This window comes from Capricornis sumatraensis, chromosome 5, assembly GCF_032405125.1.
Source record: "Capricornis sumatraensis isolate serow.1 chromosome 5, serow.2, whole genome shotgun sequence".
Taxonomy (NCBI): Eukaryota; Metazoa; Chordata; class Mammalia; order Artiodactyla; family Bovidae; genus Capricornis; species Capricornis sumatraensis.
The window spans coordinates 54,436,284-54,459,593 of record NC_091073.1 but is presented as its reverse complement, the minus strand read 5'-3'; the positions used below and the strand labels follow the sequence as shown (position 1 = coordinate 54,459,593).

General features: G+C 38.8%; 1 protein-coding gene across 2 annotated transcripts in view; it reads left to right on the top strand.

Moving 5' to 3' along the window:
- Window positions 1-2,670, top strand: part of PNPLA8 (patatin like phospholipase domain containing 8) — a 35,023-nt gene extending 32,353 nt beyond the window's left edge. For both annotated transcript variants that reach the window (XM_068972672.1, XM_068972670.1), the window contains exon 9: window positions 1,646-2,670. In XM_068972672.1, the coding sequence (XP_068828773.1) occupies window positions 1,646-1,920 (275 nt within the window). In that variant the 3' untranslated portion in view covers window positions 1,921-2,670. The remainder of the gene's footprint in view (window positions 1-1,645) is intronic.
- Window positions 2,671-23,310: the final 20,640 nt, after the last annotated feature.

Below are 23,310 nucleotides of genomic sequence, written 5' to 3'. Positions count from 1 at the left end.
CCTCTGACTTCGAGGCTGTAAAACTACAGTAAGCAAGGGTGATGTTTGCATTAGATCAGTGGTACCTAATAATACAGGAATTGATCCAGACATGTGTGCTCAAAAGATTTTTGACAAAGATAACTCAAAGAGGAAAGGATAATCTTTTCAACAAATAGTACCGGGACAATTAGATAACTGTATTTAAAAAACTGAACCTTGACCCTTCACACCATATACAAAAACTAACTTGAAATGGATCATAGATCTAAATATAGGAGTTAAAACTGCAAATCTTCTAAAATGCCCTAGAGAAAATCTTAATGACTTTGGGTTAAGTAAAGAGTCTTTGATAGTACATAAGAGGAAAAATAGATAAATTAGACTTCATTAAGTTATAAATTTTGTTCTTCAAAAGACACTTTTAATAAAATGAAGAGACAAGCTATCTACTGAAGTCAAATATTAGTAAAATATGTCCATCATCAGAACCAAATGTACAATCAGATGCAAAACATATAGAAAATGTTTCCAATATATCATATAAGGAATATATAGAGATGAAAACAAAAAATCAATGGAAAAAAATGGCCAGAATATTTGAACAGACACTTCACTGAAGAAGATATACAGGGGACTGATAAGTACATGAAAGATTTTTCAACATTATTAGTCATTAGGGAAATGAATATTAAAAGCACAAGATACCAGTATACACCCTCTAAAATGATTAAAAATAAGACCCAACAATAACAAGTCTTCGCAAAGATAAAGAACAGTGGGACTCAGATAATCCTAATGGTTGACATGCAGAATGGTGCAACCATTTGGAAAAGAGTGTTGTTGTTCTTGATAAATAAACTTTTACCATATGAACAAGCAGTTTCATCCCTGAGTATGCAACAAAAATAGAACCATATATCCACAAAATGATTTAGGATTACTTCTAATAGCTGAAAACTGAAGAGAAGCGGACCCAGACCAGAGAGAACAAATTGTGTAATATCCCTACAGTGAATTACTACTTAGCAATAAAAAGGAAGAAACTGTTGATCCATACTGCAACATGCATTTCAAAAGCATTTTGCTGAGTAAAAACAATAACCAGACACAGAAGAGCTGTATGTATATTTGTAAGTTTGTTTATATGAAATTCTAGAAAAGGCAAAAGATGAAGAATCAACCATAAAGAGGCATGAAGAAGCTTTCGGGGTGATGGACAATATTCTGTGTCATGGTGGTTGTGATCAAACAAGTGTATACAGTTGTCAAAACCTGGCAGTTTAGACATTTAAAATTTATTAACCTTACTGTATATAAATTATACCTCAATAAAGATGATCTCAGGAAATTAAAAAACAACAAAAGGAAGGTTGAAAAGGCATCTCAGCAGTGGCTAACAGTATGACCGAAAACAGAAGAGAGTCCTGGAGCTGGGATCCTCATTTAACAGAATTATATGGTATATATCAGGAATTGAATTTCATTTCATAGTTATATTCAATATTATGGATTCTTTACTCCTGCCGTTAATTAGCTAGAATGTGAAAAATAAGCAAGGCTTTCTGATTTGCCTAAAATAGTATAATTTAAATAAACATAAAATTAGATCATTGCAGAATAACTTGATTTTTTAATTTGCCCTGTCCTCTCTTTGTTTTAACAGAAGTCCATGTAATGCTTGATGGTCTGTTACCTCCTGACACCTATTTTAGATTTAATCCTGTTATGTGTGAAAACATACCTCTAGATGAAAGTCGAAATGAAAAGCTGAATCAGCTGCAGTTGGAAGGGTTGAAGTACATAGAAAGAAACGAAGAAAAAATGAAAAAACTTGCAAAAATATTAAGTCAAGAAAAAACAACTCTGCAGAAAATTAATGATTGGATAAAACTAAAAACTGACATGTATGAAGGCCTTCCATTCTTTTCAAAATTGTGATGAGTGTGTATGTGTAGTCTCCTAACTGAATGCCTGTTGAGAAGATCCACAGAATTCAATAAGGAATCATGGGGTTCAGCATGATTTATCATTAAAATGCTCTTGAATTCTGGGGAATCCTGAAAAGACAGTGTTTGGACCAGCTTGCACAGTACAGAGAGAGTGTACTTGATTACAGAATTCATATGGAAATTAGGTTTTTATGATGTTAATAATTAACTGTGCTTTAGGAATCTTACTGTACTAGTTGGTTTTAGTACATATCGATGTTGTATTGTTTGATGTTTGAAAATTTATTAATATATGTGCCAAACAAGAACTGAAAACTATCACATTATACTTGGTATTTTTACTTTAGTCACCATAATCATGTTAAATTTATTTAATCATTGATTTTCTTTCATGTGGAAAAACTAATTTCTTCTTCATTACTTTAAACATTACTTAGGTTTTGGAAGCTACATTCTGTGATCCAAATATTGCCTCCCATGATTGTCATGTGATCTAAACAGATGCAGAAAAAAAATGAAATTCTCTCTATCAAAGGACTTTTACATTTGAAATGTGAAAGAGCCAGATACCATTTTCTATTCCAAATATGTTTATTCCAATGTTGTTTGGTTCCGAAAGATAGGTGAAGTTCCAGTCAACCACTTTTCCCTCCCTAAAACTTCAAGATAATCCTGTGTGTCAATTTTATAGCTCTAGCTTATCATTCACTCATATGAAATTAATTATTTGAATTTACTGAGGAAATACCCCATCATTAGCAAAAAATAAACTGTTGAAATAATCTGTTAAAAGGCTGATGTCATTTTTAAATTAATTACTATTTATAACGTAGCCTGTCATCTCTTTGTAGCTCTGTCAACAGATTGCTTTAAAAAAATGTCAGGCTTGTTTTATCTTAACTCCTTTAACCGTCTAGACTTCACAGAGATTAATAACATATACAGCAACTTGCATCATTGTTTATGCTAACCAAATTCATCTTTGTTGTGTTATCTATCTGCCATATAAATCCTTTACCATGTTTAGATTTGTCAAGAAAAATGAAAAGAGGTGAGTGTCCTTTGCTTTCTCTACATAAACTGGAGCTAAACCCATTACTGTGTCTTTGTATCAGTGCTGCGTAGAGCCAGTGAGGCATGGTTCACAGATGCCGGGGGAGCTGAGAGTCTGGATGCTAATTTGGGCTCCAGTGCACAGTCCTTCTGTTTTGACTTGGAGGAGGGTGGATAACCTCTCTGGGCTTCAGATATTTCATTCTGGGAAAGTGGGAAGAGCTAGCTGTAAAATTTTATTACTATTAGGGCAACTGGAAAGAAAATTCTACAAATGTAGAAGCAAACGATTAGAAGAGATGTGAAAATGAATTTTCGGTCCTACAGAGGTAAAATATCTGCTCTTTTCAAAGAAGCAAAGAATTCTCTGTTTCAGAAAAAAAAAATGTAATAAATTATCCAACTCATCAACTATTTTAAAAATATAGAAAACAAAACTTGTAGCTCAGTCTTCTTTGGATAAATCTGTTCTTATTTATGTGATCAGTGCTGTGTTGGTAATATTTCACTTCTGTACTTGCTGCTGCTGATGTCCATTATTAAAAATGGTGCCTTGGGTAGAGTTGTCCTTAGAGGCATATAGGCTGGGGTGGAGAGAGCCTGGCCAGGGTTATAATTACACTCTGCACCTCTCCCTCTCCCACACCACACTTTATCCAGGAGAAAGTAGGTGACAAAGGAACCTTCTGAGAGGGAGGGAAGTCAGGAATACTGAGCATGCAGTCTGAGGGGACACAACCCTGCGTCCTGCCCAGCAGTTTCTGACAACTGCCTTCTCCTTTCACTTGGAATAAATCTGCTAATGACTGAAGGACTGGGACCACTAGAGTTCCAGGCTCAAAATTTTACCTGACCCGCTATGCTCTAGAAATACTGGGTTGGCCCAAAAGTTCATTCACACTTTTCTGTAACATCTTACAGAAAAACCTGAACAAACTTTTGGGCCAACCCAGAAATTCCAGTTACAGTTTTAAATATTCCATAAGTATCAATGCTAGTTAATGTGACTAGAAAGATAGCCCTGTAACATCCAAATTACAGTTTTTAGGGCTCCAAAATCACTGCAGATGGTGATTGCAGCCATGAAATTAAAAGATGCTTACTCCTTGGAAGGAAAGTTATAACCAACCTAGATCGCATATTCAAAAGCAGAGACATTACTTTGCCAACAAAGGTCCATCTAGTCAAGGCTATGGTTTTTCCAGTGGTCATGTATGGATGTGAGAGTTGGACTGTGAAGAAGGCTGAGCGCCGAAGAATTGATGATTTTGAATTGTGGTGTTGGAGAAGACTCTTAAAGAGTCCCTCGCACTGCAAGGAGATCCAACCAGTCCATTCTAAAGGAGATCAATCCTGGGTGTTCATTGGAAGGACTGATGCTAAAGCTGAAACTCCAATACTTTGGCCACCTCATGCGAAGAGTTGACTCCTTGGAAAAGACCCTGATGCTGGGAGGGATTAGAGGCAGGAGGAGAAGGGGACAACAGAGGATAAGATGGCTGGTTGGCATCACCGACCTGATGGACATGAGTTTGGGTAAACTCTGACAGTTGGTGATGGACAGGGAAGCCTGGCATGCTGCAGTTCATGGGGTCACAAAGAGTCGGACACGACTGAGCGACTGAAGTAACTATGAAGCTACTGTTGATTTCTAAAGATAGTGTAAAAAAAATAAAAAAATATAGTGTAAAACAGTCCTTTCAGACCACAAATATTGCATATTCATATACATCTAGAAGAACTTGTACATATAAGAAAAATGCAGATAATTGGAAATCAAAATATTCTGAATTTTCATTGCAAAGTTCAAGTACAATAAAAGTATTGCTTAATGCCATTTACATACTTGTAAATTGCATTCTTGTCCTAACATGATGCAGTTCATCTGTTTTATAGCTTAAGTTAACTCTCCATCCCTTGTTGCTTGACTGATTATTTCCCTCTTAAATATCACAAGGTACTTTAGTCATAGCTTTTTTCTGGAACCACACATAGGGCATCTAAGTATGTTCCCGTGTCCCTGTCCTTGTTGCTTTTGCTTTTCTCACTCGCCAGCAAAAGGTACACCAGTTGGGTGGCACACCCATTTTCAGTTGTCCCCATTTGTACTTGAAACTGATTATCTGAAGAATTGTGTCATTCACCTGAGATAACCTTCACTTTACAATGAAGCCAGTGCTTTCCTTTGTCCAAAAGCAGAGCGGATTTCATTTCAGAAAAGAACAGAAAAAAAGGATACTCTCCTGAAATATGAAGACACACTACCAGGTGGGTTATGGGTTCTTTATTGGACTGTTTTTGACGTACAATCAGTTGTTCATGAGAAGAATGTTTTAAAGATAGATAATGGCCTAATTAGGTTCTTTCCAATGTAATAATTCTGTGATAATTTATAAAAGTAAACAGTGATCAAATGAGTTAAATGTCAGTCAGAGAAGAAATTAGGATATTCCTACTTATTCATTCATATCACTTATTCTTGTAAGATTTAACTGATGTCTTTGGCACACAGTTTATGCTTCTTGACAAATTCATTTAAATCAACTAGTTTTCATTCATGCTAATAAATATATCTCATTCTTTATTTTGATTTTTTAAAAATACAGCAATATGTGCCTTGCAGGTGGCTATATTTTGAAAAATGATTGAAAAACCAAAATGTATCTACTGTCAATAGGTTTACAGCTAAACCAGTAAAGTTCCATTTTCACCATAAGGGAAATTCCATAGCTCTGAAAGTAGAGAAACAAATGTGTTTAAGTGTGTTCACATCTATAGAGGAAATGTGAGTATTTTTATGATTATTGCTAGCAGTACTCTTGCCTGGAAAATCCCATGGATAGAGGAGCCTGGTAGGCCACAGTCCATGGGGTCATGAAGACTCAAGACACAACTGAGTGACTTCACTTTCACTTTTCACTTTCATGCATTGGAAAAGGAAATGGCAACCCACTCCAGTGTTCTTGCCTGGAGAATCCCAGGGATGGCGGAGCCTGGTGGGCTGCTGTCTATGGGGTCACAGAGTCGGACACGACTAAAGCGGCTTAGCAGCAGCAGCAGCAGCTAACATCCAGCACTTACATGCCAAACACTATGCTGAAAGCTTTATGTCCACTATCTCATTATGTTATTTATATCCCTGTAGAAGAGGTACTATTACTATTATTCCTAATAATAATAATAAAAAAGAAGTTAAATAAGGGACTTCCCTGGCAGTCCAGTGGTTAAACCTCCGTATTTCCAGCACTTTACTACAGAGGATTTTAGGAAGTAAAGTCACACATGCCAGAAAAAAAAAATAAAAGGTAAAGAAAAAAATCATAAATATTTTGAACTTTTTGTTTCTCTCAAGTAGCCAGGTTCAAAAGTTCATTATTGATTGTGCAAATATTTATTAACTGACATCTTTGTTTCAAGATTGACTCCACCGTTTACATCACCCATATTGGATCATTCCTGCTTTCACGTGAAGTATCTTTTTCTCCTTCATTTTTTATAGCTTGATTGAGGTGTAATTTCCATACCAAAAAAGCCATCCACTGCAAGTGTCTAGCACTTTGTAGTAGATTTATAGGATTGTGCAACCATCAGTCCAGTTTTAGAGCAATGCCGTCACCCACAGACCTTACCTCATGCTTGTTTATAGCCATTGCCTACTGCTGTGCCCTGCTCCAGACAACCAGTGATGTGCCTTCTGTCTGTGTAGAGTTACTGTTTCTGGATATTTCTTTTAAATGGGATCATATATAATCTTTTGCATCTGTTTTCTTTTCACTTAGCATGTTGCTGAGATTTATCTAGGCTCTAGCATAACAGTAGTTGGCTCTTTCTCATTATGGTCCATGGGGTTGCAAAGATTCGGACACGACTGAGCAACTAACACTTGCAATAGCTATTGATATTGAGTATCTTTTGAGGTATTTATTAGTTATTTGTATGTCTTCTTTGATGAAATATCCATTCAACTCTTTTGCCCATTTTTAAATGGTTTATTGTTATTGGGTTGTGCAAAAGTTCTCTATATTCTGTATACAAGTCTCTTGCCAGATAATATATATCTCCCAGTCAGTGGCTTGCCTTTTCATATTTTCAGTAGTGTGTTTTAAGTATGCATACGAGTTTTTAATTTTGATGGTCAGGTTATCAATTTATTCTTTTGAGTTAATTTTGTATATATGTGCATTTGTGTTCAGTCACTCAGTCGTGTCCAACTCTTTACAACCCTGTGGAACCTGTAGCCTGCCAGACTCCTCTGTCCATGGAATTCTCCAGGTAAGAATACTAGAGTGGATTGACATTTCCTTCTCCAGGGGATCTTCCTCACCCAGGGATGGAACCCATGTCTCCTGCATTGGCAGGCGGATTCTTTACACTGAGCCACCTGGGAAACCTATATGGTGTGAATGAGGGTCAAATCTTTCTTTCTCTCCTTTGCATAAGGATAATAGTTGTGCCAGCATCATTTGTTAGTTGCTCAGTCATGTCCGATTCTTTGCGACCCCCTAGACTATAGCCCGGAGAAGGCAATGGCACCCCACTCCAGTACTCTTGCCTGGAAAACCCCATGGATGGAGGAGCCTGGTGGGCTACAGTCCATGGGGTCGCTAAGAGTTGGACACGACTGAGCAACTTCACTTTCACTTTTCACTTTCGTGCATTGGCGAAGGAAATGGCAACCCACTCCAGTGTTCTTGCCTAGAGAATCCCAGGGACAGGGGAGCCTGGTGGGCTGCCATCTATGGGGACGCACAGAGTTGGACACGACTGAAGCGACTTAGCAGCAGCAGCAGCAGACTATAGCCCGCCAGGCTCCTCTGTGGAATTTTCCAGGCAAGAATACTGGAGTGGGGTGCCATTCCTTTCTCCAAGGGGATCTTCCCTATCCAGGGATCGAACCCGGGTCTCCCACACTGTAGGTGGATTCTTTACCTCTGAGCCACCAGCTTGGGAAGATCCCCTGGAGAAGGAAATGGCAACCCACTCTAGTATTCTTGCCTGGAGAATCCCATGGACAGAAGAGCCTGTCAGGCTACAGTACATGGGGTTTTAAGAGTCGGACACAACTTAGTAACTACACCGCCACCACCACCAGAACCATTTGTTTAAAAAAAAAATCCTCTCACCACTGACTTGTCTTTGTTCTTTTGTCAGAAATCTGTTATCCTTATATTTGTGAGTTGATTTCTGGACTCTTTCTGTCCCATTGACCTATATGTTAATTTTCTACTAGTACCATAGTGTCCTGTTACTATAGCTGTATGTAAGTTTTAAAATCAGACAGAATTCTTTCAACTTAGGCTTTTTCAAACTTATTTTGTTTTTTCTAGTCCCTTTGCATTTCCACATAAATTTTAGAATCAGTTTGTTAGAGCTCATGTACACATACACACACACACACACCCACACAGCTGAAATTCTGATAGGGATTGCACTGAATGTATTAAGTTGAGGGAACTGACATATTAACAGTATTGACCAATTATGTCTGTCCTTTGAAATATACGATGAACATGGACTATCTCCATTTTATTTAGATTAAAAAAATTTTTTTTCTAAGTAGTGTTTTGTAATTTTCAGTGTATATAGCCTATACACCTTTTGTAGAATTTATTTCTAAGTATTTTTAAGTGTGCAATTCCAATTGTACTGCAATATGTATATATACTAAATATTGCAGTTAATTATTACACAGAATTAACTGGTGTAAAGGATTTAAATCTCTGGAAATAATATTGATTGAGAAAGATCAGATCTAATTCTGAATTAGATGATATTTTATTGTTGCAGGTGCTCAGTTAACTGGTAAGTTACTGAGTTAGATTTTAACATTTTGTCTTTCCTTATTCTTATGTAAAATATTTTTAATTATTTCTGATTAAATGAGTTGGGTTAGTGTTCAGTCTCAATCAGTAAAAACAGGAATTATAGACTACTTTAGAGAAGATCAGTGCAGTAGATGCTTAAGACATTCATTAGATTTAGAGTTAAGGTGTTAGCTTGCTTTCCTTTTCATATTTCTTCATTGTAGATTTCTGTGTTGATACTAACTAATGAAACAAAATCCTTTTACATAGGCTAAGCAATTACAAGCTCTCAAGTGTAGAAGTTCCTGAAATGTATTTAGTTAGAACAGGAGCCAGTGATGAATTTAAACAGTGACTCAAAACAATCAACATGTGCAGGATGTAAAATTAATACACGGAAATCTCTTGCATTCCTATACACTAACAATGAGAAAACAGAGAAATTTCTCTAAGGAAACTATCCCATTCACCATTGCAATGAAAAGAATAAAATACTTATGAATAAATCTGCCTAAAGAAACAAAAGACCTATATATAGAAAACTATAAAACACTGTTGAAAGAAATCAAAGATGACACAAATAGATGGAGATATATACCATGTTCGTGGATTGGAAGAGTCAATATAGTGAAAATGAGTATACTACCCAAAACAATCTATACATTCAGTGCAATCCCTATCAAGCTACCAACAGTATTTTTCACAGAACTAAAACAAATAATTTCACAATTTGTATGGAAATACAAAAACCCTCGAATAGCCAAATCAATCTTGAGAAAGAAGAATGGAACTGGAGAAATCAACCTGCCTGACTTCAAAGTATACTATAAAGCTACAGTCATCAAGACTTATTGTACTGGTACAAAGGCAGAAATATAGCTCAAAGGAAAGCCCAGAGATAAATCCATGCACCTTTGGATACCTTATCTTTGACAAAGGAGGCAAAAATACACAATGGAGAAAAGACAATCTCTTGAACAAGTGGTGCTGGAAAAACTGGTCAACCACGTGTAAAAGAATGAAACTAGAACACTTTCTAACACCATACACAGCAGTAAACTCAAAATGGATTAAAGATCTAAATGTAAGACCAGAAACTATAAAACTCCTAGAGGAAAACAGGCAAAACACTCTCTGACATAAATCACAGCAAGATCCTCTATGACCCAACTCCCAGAGTAATGGAAATAAAAGCAAAAATAAATGGGACCTAATTAAACTTAAAAACTTTTGCACAGTGAAGGAAACTATAAGCAAGATGAAAAGACAGCCTTCAGAATGGGAGAAAATAAAAGCAAACAAAGCAACTGTCAATTATTCTCCAAAATATACAAACAGCTCATGCAGCTCAATACCATAAAAATAAACTACCCAAACAAAAAATGGGCCAAAGAACTAAACAGACATATCTCCACAGAAGACATACAGATGGCTAACAAACACATGAAAAGATGCTCAACATCACTCATCAGAGAAATGCAAATCAAAACCACAATGAGGTACCATCTCATGCCAGTCAGAATCAAAAAGTCTACAAACTATAAATTCTGGAGAGGGTGTGGAGAAAAGGGAACCCTGTAACACTGTTGGTGGGAATCCAAGCTAGTACAGCCACTATGGAGAACAATGTGGAGATGCCTTAATAAAAACAGAAGAACTGCCATATGACCCAGTAATCCTACTGCTGGGCATACGCACTGAAGAAACCAGAATTGAAAGAGATACGTGTACCCCAGTGTTCATCGCAGCACTGTTTACAATAGCCAGGACATGGAAGCAACCTAGATGTCTATCGACAGACAAATGGATCAGGAAGTCGTGGTACATATACACAATGGAAAATTACTCAGCTACTAAAAAGAATGCATTTGAGTCAGTTCTAATGAGGTGGATGAAACTGGAGCCTATTATACAGAGTGAAGTAAGTCAGAAAGAAAAACACCAATACAGTGTATTAACGCATATATATGGAATTTAGAAAGATGGTGACAATCTTATATGCAAGACAGCAGAAGAGACGCAGATATAAAAACAGACTTTTGGACTCTGTGGGAGAAGGTGAGGGTGGGGTGATTTGAGAGAACAGCCTTGAAACGTGTATATGTGAAATAGATGACCAGTCCAAGTTCGATGCATGAAACAGGGCACTCAAAGCTGGTGCACTGGGACAACCCAGAGGGATGGGCTGGGGAGGGAGGTGGGAGGGGGGCTTCAGGATGGGGGACACACTACTCCTGTGCCCGATGCATGACAATGTATGGACACCACAGTATTGTAATTAGCCTCAATTTAAATTAATTAAAAACAATCAACATGAAAGCTCATCTCAGGCTTTGTGAGTTTATGAAAGTGTACACTTTCTTATTTTTCTTTTACCAGTTAGCAGGACAACAGATAAAAGACATTTCTAGTAGCAGAAATTGGCCACTTGATTTATTTTTTAGTTGTTTTTAAAGCTGCCATAATTTACCTTTGTTCATCCAATGTATGTTATTCTGACAGATTTGTGCTCCTCATGAATGACAGCTATTAAATGCATAACTTCCTCTTTGCTCCCTTTATGCATTACAGCTATGACATTTGAGTGTTTGCTAAGTACCAGGAGCTGAGCTAAGCAGGCTGCATGTATTATTTAGCACATTTAATACTCACATGTAAGCCTATGATGTGAATAGCATAATTACCCCTTATAAAGAAAATGTTTCCCAAGATATCCAAGCTAGGAAGTGGCAGATGAACCCATTTTCTAAACCATGATTCTTCTATACGTCTTCCCTAGAATGTCATTTTGTGAAATGTTGTGAAGAGATTTCAGATCCTGTTTACTAAACTGAATCTGTAAACTCTTAAGTTTAATCAGTGAAGTATAATTCTAACATCTAATTGTGTGAATACTTTCTGTGTCCTTGTATACCACAGTGGTTATCTACTAGGAGTGGTATTACCCTTCTCCCTGGAAGGATTTGAAAATCTGAGAGAATGAGGGGAGATGGTCTGGGGGAACTACTGCCCTTTAGTACCCCCAGGAGTCAGAGACAGTAAATGTTATATATACAATGCACAGGGCAGCCTCTCATAATGAACTCTTCCACCCAAAATACCAATATGCTCCCTTTCAGAACCGTGAGCTGTTTATCTTCACAATAGAAATGATGTATTTCTTCCACAAGAAATTGAGGGTATATTTTGCCCAGAGTTAAGGTGCATATTTGTAAAATTCCATTTTGATTCCATCTCAAGAGGAATTCTTTGTGCATTCATTTCTCCTTGTTCACTTGTTCTTTTTTTTCTTTTGCCAAGTTTAAATACAACTAAACTGTTCACTTAGTCTTACTTTTTGGACCAAATCTGTGGCAGTTACTCTGTCATGACTAGGAAGGAGGGAGATCACATTAAAAAACAGTTTGTTCTGTTCCTGGCAGAGCTATCCACCCTCCAAAAAAGGATTCATAGAGTGCAGATGGCCCTGAACGAAAGTGTTTTCATGTGCTGGTCCAGGAGTTTGATAAATGTGTGTCTCTCAAGAGTCAGACTGATTGCCTTGTTCATTATAACCTTTATTCAACTGATGCAAGTCAATTGAAATATTCATTACACTCCACAGATACATATTATTAATTGAGTCTTTTGAAGTATTGACTGTAATGTTGACTCACATTCATGACAAAAAATTTTAATATGGATTCATTCCTTATCTCTAGACAATATATATGGTGAGTTGTATTTTAAAGATTTTAGTTTGATTAAATGTGAACAGATTACATGGTCCGAAATGGTTGAGACCCAGTAATAGTCATAGCTAACATTTATTTCCATGTAATCTTCAGACCAAGGTGCTGTCATTATCCTTATTTTATATTAGCACTGAGATGATGATGGTGGTGATAAGAAGTCTTAGATTTCTTGCCTGCTATTAAGTTTGGGCTCTGTAGCCTTCCCCAAAGAGAAAACAAATAACCTTTTCATTATAAGTGGGAAGTAATTGATCATAATATGGGCATGGGTGGATAAATGTCTTTCTTAAATTATTTATCTAAAATAACAAACACCTTACTATCCCTTTATGTATTTTATTCTCATCTACATCACATTTAATACCTGATTTATATTTTTAGACAATTTTCAAGGATCAGACTAAGATAAATGTGCTCATCTTATAGAAGAATAAAATAGTTAACAATTATGACTTGGTAGCACTCTTTCTTGGCTACAGTCCATGGGCTCGCAAAGAGTCAGACACAACTAAATGATTAAGCACAGCACTCTTTCTTATACAGTGTACTGCTACTGACAATATTTGTAAAAAACAAAATGATAACAGCAAGCCAAAAATCAATCCAATTATCTGCAAAGAAAGAAAGGCTGTGTAATTTTACATTAATTGTGTGACATTATATTCCCAACACACCTTGCCCCAGAAAGTATTTAATGTACTGTTATAATTAAATAGCCTATCAAAATAATTTTAAAAGAACTCTGAGTACAATTAAAGATAACCCATACCTTGGCCAAACAAAATATGAAAAAGAAAAAAAAGTCAGATATCCAACGTTTTATGCCAAGATACACAGTCTTTGGAATTCACTGTAGGAGTTTTGCAAAGGTCTTACCTTTCATTATGTTTTGTACAATTGTACCACCTTTTCAAAAACAGATGTTCTACGGTAGCAAACATGTCACCGTGCTTCTGTGTTTGTGATACTATATGAACAATCTAAGATATTCTTAAAAGTCCTTCAAATTTAAAAAGTTAAATAAAACTAGGGTTACTTGCCCCTCTCCCTGCCTTTCAGATTTGGCCTTAAAAATATGTTTTTAAAACACTAGTAGAATTAAGAGCCATATAAAATCACTTTTTTTTCTGTGTCTCAAATGTTAAAACTACAGCTTGTAAATTATGGGTGCTGTTATTTTGCTAATTTTGAATGAACTTGTTAGGTATCAGGATACAGTTAATCCATGCACATCTAAACATGTTGAATTCCATTTCCTGAATTGAATTATGTGAAAAGTACCCATGCTGACACGCGGAAATTCTAGAAGTAATGAAACTCTAGACTATTTGCTTAGTATATAATGCAGATATACTAACATATGCACATAGTGTATAACAAAGAAATATGCACTTCACAGGTTTTGATGAAGGTGAGTTCAGTTCAGTTCAGTCGCTCAGTCGTGTCCAACTCTGCGACCCCATGAATCGCAGCACTCCAGGCATCCCTGTCCATCACCAACTCTCAGAGTTCACTCATCCATCGAGTCAGTGATGCCATCCAGCCATCTCATCCTCTGTCGTCTCCTTTCCCTCCTGCCCCCAATCCCTCCCAGCATCAGTCTTTTCCAATGAGTCAACTCTTCGCATGAGGTGGCCAAAGTACTGGAGTTTCAGCTTTAGCATCATTCCTTCCAAAGAAATCCCAGGGCTGATCTCCTTCAGAATGGACTGGTTGGATCTCCTTGCAGTCCAAGGGACTCTCAAGAGTTTTCTCCAACACCACAGTTCAAAATCATCAATTCTTCGGCACTCAGCTTTCTTCACAGTCCAACTCTCACATCCATACATGACCACTGGAAAAACCATAGCCTTGACCAGATGGACCTTAGTCGGCAAAGTAATGTCTCTGCTTTTGAATATATTATCTAAGTTGGTCATAACTTTTCTTCCAAGGAGTAAGCGTCTTTTAATTTCATGGCTGCAGTCACCATCTGCAGTGATTTTGGAGCCCAAAAAAATAAAGTCTGACACTGTTTCTACTGTTTCCCCGACTGTTTCCCATGAAGTGATGGGACTGGATGCCATGATCTTCGTTTCCTGAATGTTGAGCTTTAGGCCAACTTTTCACTCTCAACTTTCACTTTCATCAAGAGGCTTGTTAGTTCCTCTTCACTTTCTGCCATAAGGGTGGTGTCATCTGCATATCTGAGGTGATTGATATTTCTCCCAGCAATCTTGATTCCAGCTTGTGTTTCTTCCAGCCCAGCGTTTCTCATGATGTACTCTGCATATAAGTTAAATAAGCAGGATGACAATATACAGCCTTGACGTACTCCTTTTCCTATTTGGAACCAGTCTGTTGTTCCATGTCCATTCTAACAGCTGCTTCCTGACCTGCATACAGATTTCTCAAGAGGCAGGTCAGGTGGTCTGGTATTCCCATTTCTTTCAGAATTTTCCAGTTTATTGTGATCCACACAGTCAAAGGCTTTGGCATAGTCAAGAAAGCAGAAATAGATGTTTTTCTGGAACTCTCTTGCTTTTCCCACGGTCCATTGGATGTTGGCAATTTGATCTCTGGTTCCTCTGCCTTTTCTAAAACCAGCTTGAACATCTGGAAGTTCACGGTTCATGTATTGCTGAAGCCTGGCTTGGAGAATTATGAGCATTACTTTACTAGCGTGTGAGATGAGTACAATTGTGCGGTAGATTGAGCATTATTTGGCATTGCCTTTCTTTGGGATTGGAATGCAAACTGACCTTTTCCAGTCCTGTGGCCACTGCTGAGTTTTCCAAATTTGCTGGCATATTGAGTGCAACAGTTTTACAGCATCATCTTTCAGGATCTGAAATAGCTCAACTGGAATTCCATCACCTGCGCTGGCTTTGTTCGTAGCGATGCTTTCCAAGGCCCACTTGACTTCACATTCCAGGATGTCTGGCTCTAGATTAGTGATCACACCATCATGATTATCTAGGTCGTGAAGATCTCTTTTGTACAGTTCTTCTGTGTATTCTTGCCACCTGTTCTTAATATCTTCTGCCTCTGTTAGGTCCAGACCATTTCTGTCCTTTATTGAGCCCATCTTTGCATGAAATGTTTCTTGGTATCTCTAATTTTCTTGAAGAGATCTCTAGTCTTTCCCATTCTGTTCTTTTCCTCTATTTCTTTGCACTGATCGCTGAAGAAGGCTTTCTTATCTCTTCTTGCTATTCTTTGGAACTCTGCATTCAGATGCTTATATCTTTCCTTTTCTCCTTTGCTTTTTGCCTCTCTTCTTTTCACGGCTATTTGTAAGGCCTCCCCAGACAGCCATTTTGCTTTTTTGCATTTCTTTTCCATGGAGATGGTCTTGATCCCTGTCTCCTGTACAATGTCACGAACCTTATTCCATAGTTTATCAGGCACTCTATCTATCAGATCTAGGCCCTTAAATCTATTTCTCACTTCCACTGTATAATTATAAGGGATTTGATTTAGGTCATACCTAAATAGTCTAGTGGTTTTCCCTATTTTCTTCCATTTGAGTCTGAATTTGGTAATAAGGAGTTCATGAGCTGAGCCACAGTCAGCTCCTGGTCTTGTTTTTGCTGACTGTATAGAGCTTCTCCGTCTTTGGCTGCAAAGAATATAATTAGTCTGATTTTGGTGTTGACCATCTGGTGTTGTCCATGTGTAGAGTCTTATGTTGTTGAAAGAGGGTGTTTGTTATGACCAGTGCATTTTCTTGGCAAAACTCTATTAGTCTTGGCCCTGCTCATTCTGCATTCCAAGGCCAAATTTGCCTGTTACTCCAGGTGTTTCTTGACTTCCTACTTTTGCATTCCAGTCCCCTGTAATGAAAAGGACATCTTTTTTGGGTGATAGTTCTAAAAGGTCTTGTAGGTCTTCACAGAACTGTTCTACTTCAGCTTCTTCAGCGTTACTGGTTGGGGCATGGACTTGGATTACCGTGATATTGAATGGTTTGCCTTGGAGACAAACAGAGATCATTCTGTCATTTTTGAGATTGCATCCAAGTACTGCATTTCGGACTCTCTTGTTGACCATGATGGCTACTCCATTTCTTCTGAGGGATTCCTGCCCGCAGTAGTAGACATAATGGTCATCTGAGTTAAATTCACCCATACCAGTCCATTTTAGTTCACTGATTCCTAGAATGTCGATGTTCACTCTTGCCATCTCTTGTTTGACCACTTCCAATTTGCCTTGATTCATGGACCTGACATTCCAGGTTCCTATGCAATATTGCTCTTTATAGCATTGGACTTTGTTTCTATCACCAGTCACATCCACAGCTGGGTATTGTTTTTGCTTTGGCTTCATCCCTTCATTCTTTCTGGAGTTATTTCTCCACTGATCTCCAGTAGAATATTGGGTACCTACTGACCTAGGGAGTTCCTCTTTCAGTATCCTATCATTTTGCCTTTTCATACTGTTCATGGGGTTCTCAAGGCAAGAATACTGAAGTGGTTTGCCATTCCCTTCTCCAGTGGACCACATTCTGTCAGACCTCTCCACCATGACCTGCCCATCTTGGAATGCCCCGCGGGCATGGCTTGGTTTCATTGAGTTAGACAAGGCTGTGGTCCTAGTGTGATTAAATTGACTAGTTTTCTGTGAGTATGGTTTCAGTGTGTCTGCCCTCTTCATGCCCTCTTGCAACACCTACCATCTTACTTGTGCTTCTCTTACCTTGGACGTGGGGTATCTCTTCATGGCTGCTCCAGCAAAGCACAGCTACTGCTCCTTACCTCGGATGAGGGGTATCTCCTTACCGCTGCCATTCCTTACCTTCAACGTGGGATGGCTCCTCTAGGCCCTCTTGCACCCGTGCAGCCACCGCTCCTCGGGATGCTCCTCCCGGCTGCCGCCCCTGGCCTCGGACGTGGGGTAGCTCCTCCCGGCTGCCGCCCCTGGCCTCAGGCGCGAGGTGGCTTCTCCCGGCCACCCCTGACCTCGGACGTGGGGTAGCTCCTCTGGGCTGCCGCCCCTGGCCTCGGTTGTGGGGTGTCTCCTCCTGGCCGCCACTGACCTCGGACGTGGGTAGCTCCTCTCGGCCGTTCCTGCACCGTCGCAGCCTGGCGCTCTCGGCCGCTGCCTCTGACCTCGGATGTGGGGTAACTCCTCTGGGCCACGGCGCTTAGTGTGCCGGGTTGCAGCCGTCCGCACTTAGTGCACCAGGTCGCAGCTGCCGCACTATGAAGAATTGTGTGATACAGGCTTATACTACTCTCATTTTTTGAGTATGGATGAGTGGCTATGTCCTGATGTCCTGATGGAGTATCCCAGGTGTCTATAATAGTGTGTGGGAAAATACTGCTACCATCAGTCCCATCACAAATATAATCATCAGCTCACAGAGTAAGACTTCAACTTTCTTTAGAGTAACTTTCACAATCTTATATGCACTGCAGTCATTTAGAAACCCCTGAAAAGTCATGACGACAAGTTTAAAAGATGTAAACAGAACTATCATATATGCTTCTTTATGAATCATGAGAGAAAAAGAAAATTCTCATTGGGCAACAAATAATTGCTATAATGTAGCTTTCTTTATTTTTATCTGTATTATGCATTCCCTACCCAGCTGGTCACATGCTGCTTCCAACTCCCTGCTAGATACATTATAGGCCCTTAGTATTTGTAGAAAGTGCAAGTCACTCAGTCGTGTCTGACTCTTTGTGACCCCACGGACTATACAGTCCATGGAATTCTCCAGCCCAGAATACTGGAGTGGGAAGCCTTTCCCTTCTCCAGGGGCTCTTCCCAGCCCAGGGATCTAATCCAGGTCTCCTGCACTGCAGGCGGATTCTTTACCAACTGAGCTATCAGGGAAGCCCAAGTATTTGTAAGTCGAACTTAATTGAATGATCTGTCTTACACAGTTATGAGAAAGTGGGGAAAATGAAGATGCTTTAAAGGTACTATCTGAATCCGTTTACTTTAAAATCTGAAAATGAGGCTAGTTCCCTGTGCTGGTGCATAGAATCATGGCTGGGATCCTTTTCCTCAGTGTGCGCACAACCCTTTCCCAACTGAGAATCACACAGGTTACAAAGCCTATCATTCTCTCTCACCTGGTGCCCGAGGTAAATACATCATTCATAGTGTTTGCATATCTTACCTCCTGACAGGGACTCAAATACAACCCTCTGGGCACAGAAGAAAGGTTTCTTTTGTTTGAAATGTGAGCTTTTTTCCACCTTTTACTATAGTATATGTGCATTCTAAAACCCGTTCTTATTGGACTGCCTTGTTGCCAAGATCCTTAAACATACATCTTATTCTAGTAAATTTGTGGGTGGAGCCCTCAATGGTCAAAATAACTGTAGTCTATATTTGTATACAAAATTTATTTATAGTTGCTTATGGCATTTGTGTACTTTCCAGAACACCTTCAAATAAATTTCTTCATTTTATTATAACAGCTGTCCTGTGGGCTTGGCAAGGCCAGCATTGTTATTCCACGAGGAATATATAAAATATAGCACTTCAGACCCAAAGGCTTGTCTGACTTCACCTTGTTTAGTATGACGGTTTGAGCCAGTAAATTCCCAGCCAAGAACTCTTTCCACCGCTTTCCAAATAATCACTGGGGATGGGGGTATTGGTTGCAATAAATAGGCTCTGATCATAGTGGGGATTTGTATTCTTACCCAGTGTCACACAAGATTTGCATTTCTGGGAGATTTGCTTATATTTTTCTAAAATAGGAATACTTAGTCATCTAAATGACATGTATTATGTACCATTTGTATCATGAACCTGACTCTGAGATTTAAGTATATGAAAGAAATGTGTCCTTGAATGATTCTGTGATGACCTGGATGTCAGAAAAATAAAACAGTACAGTGAGCAGAAGCTCAGCACTGTGGGAGCGCACAGATCAAACAGTGTTGCCCAGTTCTGTATCTACTTTCTCTCAAGTCCCTGATCATAGCCTAAGGGAGTCTGTGTTTTGTGTTAAGATGAAGGTCTTTGTCAAAACTCAGATGGGCTCAAAGTGAGGCCCTAGGCAAGTTCAACTCCCTGAGAGTTTTCATACCTGAAACACAGAGTTCTTTGAGCCTTAAGAATAATGTAGGTTAAAGGACCTGGAGTATAGTATGTAGGTGCTCAATAATTACATGTTTGTAATGTGTATTACTAATATGTGTTAAAAAGCCTCTTGATGAAAGTGAAAGAGGAGAATGAAAAAGTTGGCTTAAACATCAACATTCAGAAAACGAAGATCATGGCATCTGGTCCCATCACTTCATGGGAAATAGATGGGGAAACAGTGGAAAAAGTGTCAGACTTTATTTTTGGGGCTCCAAAATCACTGCTGATGGTGGCTGCAGCCATGAAATTAAAAGACGCTTACTCCTTGGAAGAAAAGTTATGACCAACCTAGATAGCATGTTGAAAAGCAGAGATATTACTTTGCCAACAAAGGTCCATCTAGTCAAGGCTATGGTTTTTCCAGTGGTCATGTATGGATGTGAGAGTTGGACTGTGAAGAAGGCTGAGCACCGAAGAATTGATGCTTTTGAACTGTGGTGTTGGAGAAGACTCTTGAGAGTCCCTTGGACTGCAAGGAGATCCAACCAGTCCATTCTGAAGGAGATCAGCCCTGGGATTTCTTTGGAAGGAATGATGCTAAAGCTGAAACTCCAATACTTTGGCGACCTCATGCGAAGAGTTGACTCATTGGAAAAGACTCTGATGCTGGGAGGGATTGGGGGCAGGAGGAGAAGGGGACGACAGAGGATGAGATGGCTGGATGGCATCACTGACTTGATGGACTTGAGTCTGAGTGAACTCTGGGAGTTGGTGATGAACAGGGAGGCCTGGTGTGCTGCGATTCATGGGGTTGCAAAAAGTCAGACACGACTGAGCGACTGAACTGAACTGAATATCTGTTACATGAGTATATACTAACAGCAATTATTTTTGTGTTCTGGGAAATTAAGATCCCAAGGGAAAATAAATTAATAATTTTTACTGAGTTATATATTTCTGAAATCACAGTGTTCTTTTTCTCAATGTCACAGATTTATGTTGTGCAATACCCCTCCCCTTCAATCCTTGAAAGGATCAAGTCATCCTTTGATATGACCTCTTTATTTTTTCTGCATTATCTTTTATTACTCTGTTCTGTTGTGCCATAGGATGCATTGCTAAGAACACTACTGTAAGTATTATGCTTTGGGGTTATAAATTGAGGATATAATGTCCATTTTTGTTTATGTGAAAATAATGTTATCGACCTTGGAGGCAAATGATCTTGTTGCACATAAATTACTGTGTCCCGTGTTATTTGCTGCCAAATAATTTCCAGCAGTTGTCAATGCTCTTGTTTCTGAAATTGATTTGAAAATAAAACAAGCATGAATTTAGAAGCTATAAACCTTACCTGTTTTATTTATGCCTAAAAAGATACTTTGAGATATTCCACAAATTGTATTTCCCTTAAGTTGCAGAAGCTACTAACTGTGCAAGTCACATGATTGAAAATGAAACCGGTTAGATGTGAAGAAATGTATCATGGGCCATCCCATCATTACTACTCACATCCTGACTATGGAGTCTACTCACACCTCCCACAGACTACTCCATCAAGAAATGAGGAGAGGGAAGTACTTCAAGTTTAATTCAGATTACATCACAGGAATTTTGGCAAGCAGGGAAGGAACAGTGTCCAGAGAATACATTGATGTTTGTTGTCCTGGACCTAGGGGGTTAATCTTCCTCTGTAGTATGGAAAGATATTCTTTGGGCTGTCCCACTATATGGTCCCCACCCCTTAATATACACACACCATGGTTCCTGAGACCTATGAGTTCCCTGTTGCTGGCATTTCATTCACTCATTGAGGGAATACTTTTTAAAGTGTAAATAGAATATTTAATTTTAAAAATGAAGCATATTTTGAACACAACAAAATGCCTATTAAAAGAAATCTGTATTTAAAAAGAAGTGCAGTATTTTCTGCAAAGAAACTTGTTCTATGCATAAAGCAGACTCCCTGGAAAAGACCCTGATGCTGGGGAAGACTGAGGGCAGGCGAAGGGGGAGCAGAGGATGAAATTAGAAAACATCACCAACTCAATGGACATGAATTTAACCAAACTCTGGGTGATAGTGAAGGACAGAAGAACCTGGTGAGCTATAGTCCCTATGGTCGTAAAGAGTCAGACAAGACTGAACGACTGAACTACAACTTGTTCTGTAAACTTGGATTTTATATATTGGATATTCTGTTATCATTTTCTCCTTCACTTAAGTTATGGCATCAAATTTGCATTGGAATTTTCCCCTACCTTTGGGGTGATCAATCTGTTGGTATAAATGCAAAGCTATTGGTTTGAAAGGAATAATAAAAGTCATTGAATTCAATGCCTTCTCCTTCCCCTGGCTCTAACTCAACCAACCCTAGCCAACGATTGAAATTCTTTTTAACATCCCTACCAAGTCTTTGCTTCCTCTTTTAGTAATGAAGACCCCACATCTCCTCCATGAAGCTCCTTCCATGCTTGGCAGTGAACCTTGGCTTTAGGGAAGTGATTCTCAATACTTTTTCTAAACAACCATGAGGGAATCCCAGGACACCTCCATCAGTAACTGTAGTTTTACATATAACCAAACTTTTAATAGAGGCTATCTCTAGAGAGCAAGATGGCGATGGGAGGAAAACTTTCTCTTTTCATTTGATATACTTCCATTGGTAATTTTTTTGCAGTGAATATATATTGCTTTAATACATACATGCATACAGTTAGAAAAGTGGTCCAAGGGGGTAAATCTTAATCACACTAGGGATAGAGTGTTTGATGGGAACAAGTCCCTCTAGAGGAACAACAGAATGAGAGGGAATAGTTTGTGTTATGATTTGACACCTCCATTGGTTGTGATATTCTTGGGTGTAGAGTGGGCACTAAATTGACTGGAGATAGTTGGTAGGGAAGGTTGAATGCCCCCTGCCTCCTTGAAAATCTTGTCTAATCTCTATCTCAACTGAGTAAGCCAGCTCTTCAGGCATTTTGTGGGATTCCCTGGTAGCTCAGCTGGTAAAGAATCCACCTTCAATGCAGGAGACCCTGGTTTGATTCCTGGGTCAGGAAGATCTGCTGGAGAAGAGAGAGGCTACCCACTATAGTATTCTTGGGCTTCCTTGGTGGCTCAGCTGGTAAAGAATCCACCTGCAATGAAGGAGACCTGGGTTCGATCCCTGGGTTGGGAAGATCCCCCTGGAGAAGGGAAAGACTCCCCACTCCAGTATTCTGGCCTGGAGAATTCCATGGACTGTATAGTCCATGGGATCGAATTAAGTGAACACTGATAAAACACCTAATATGTGCCAAGTGAATTTAAGAAATTATGATAAAACAGTGAGGAACAGTGGTGAAAACATCCAAGTACCAGACCTTATGTGTCCCAAAGAGAGTTGCTGGCCTTTAAAGCAGTCACTGTGGGAAGCTTTACAGTTTTATCAGTGATTTTCCAATCTCTCTTTTGGAACTTCCTGACTGCATACAATATGTTTGTATATGTACTATGTATATTAATAACTTCAGTTATATATACACATTATAAAATTTCTGTTATATACAGAATATATAATATCTGTTGTACATAGGCATATGTTTAATTTTATATAATTTATTTCTTTACTAGTAGAAGGAGATCAACACTGGGATTTCTTTGGAAGGAAAGATGCTAAAGCTGAATCTCCAGTACTTTGGACACCTCATGCGAAGAGTTGACTCATTGGAAAAGATTCTGATGCCGGGAGGGATTGGGGGCAGGAGGAGAAGGGGACGA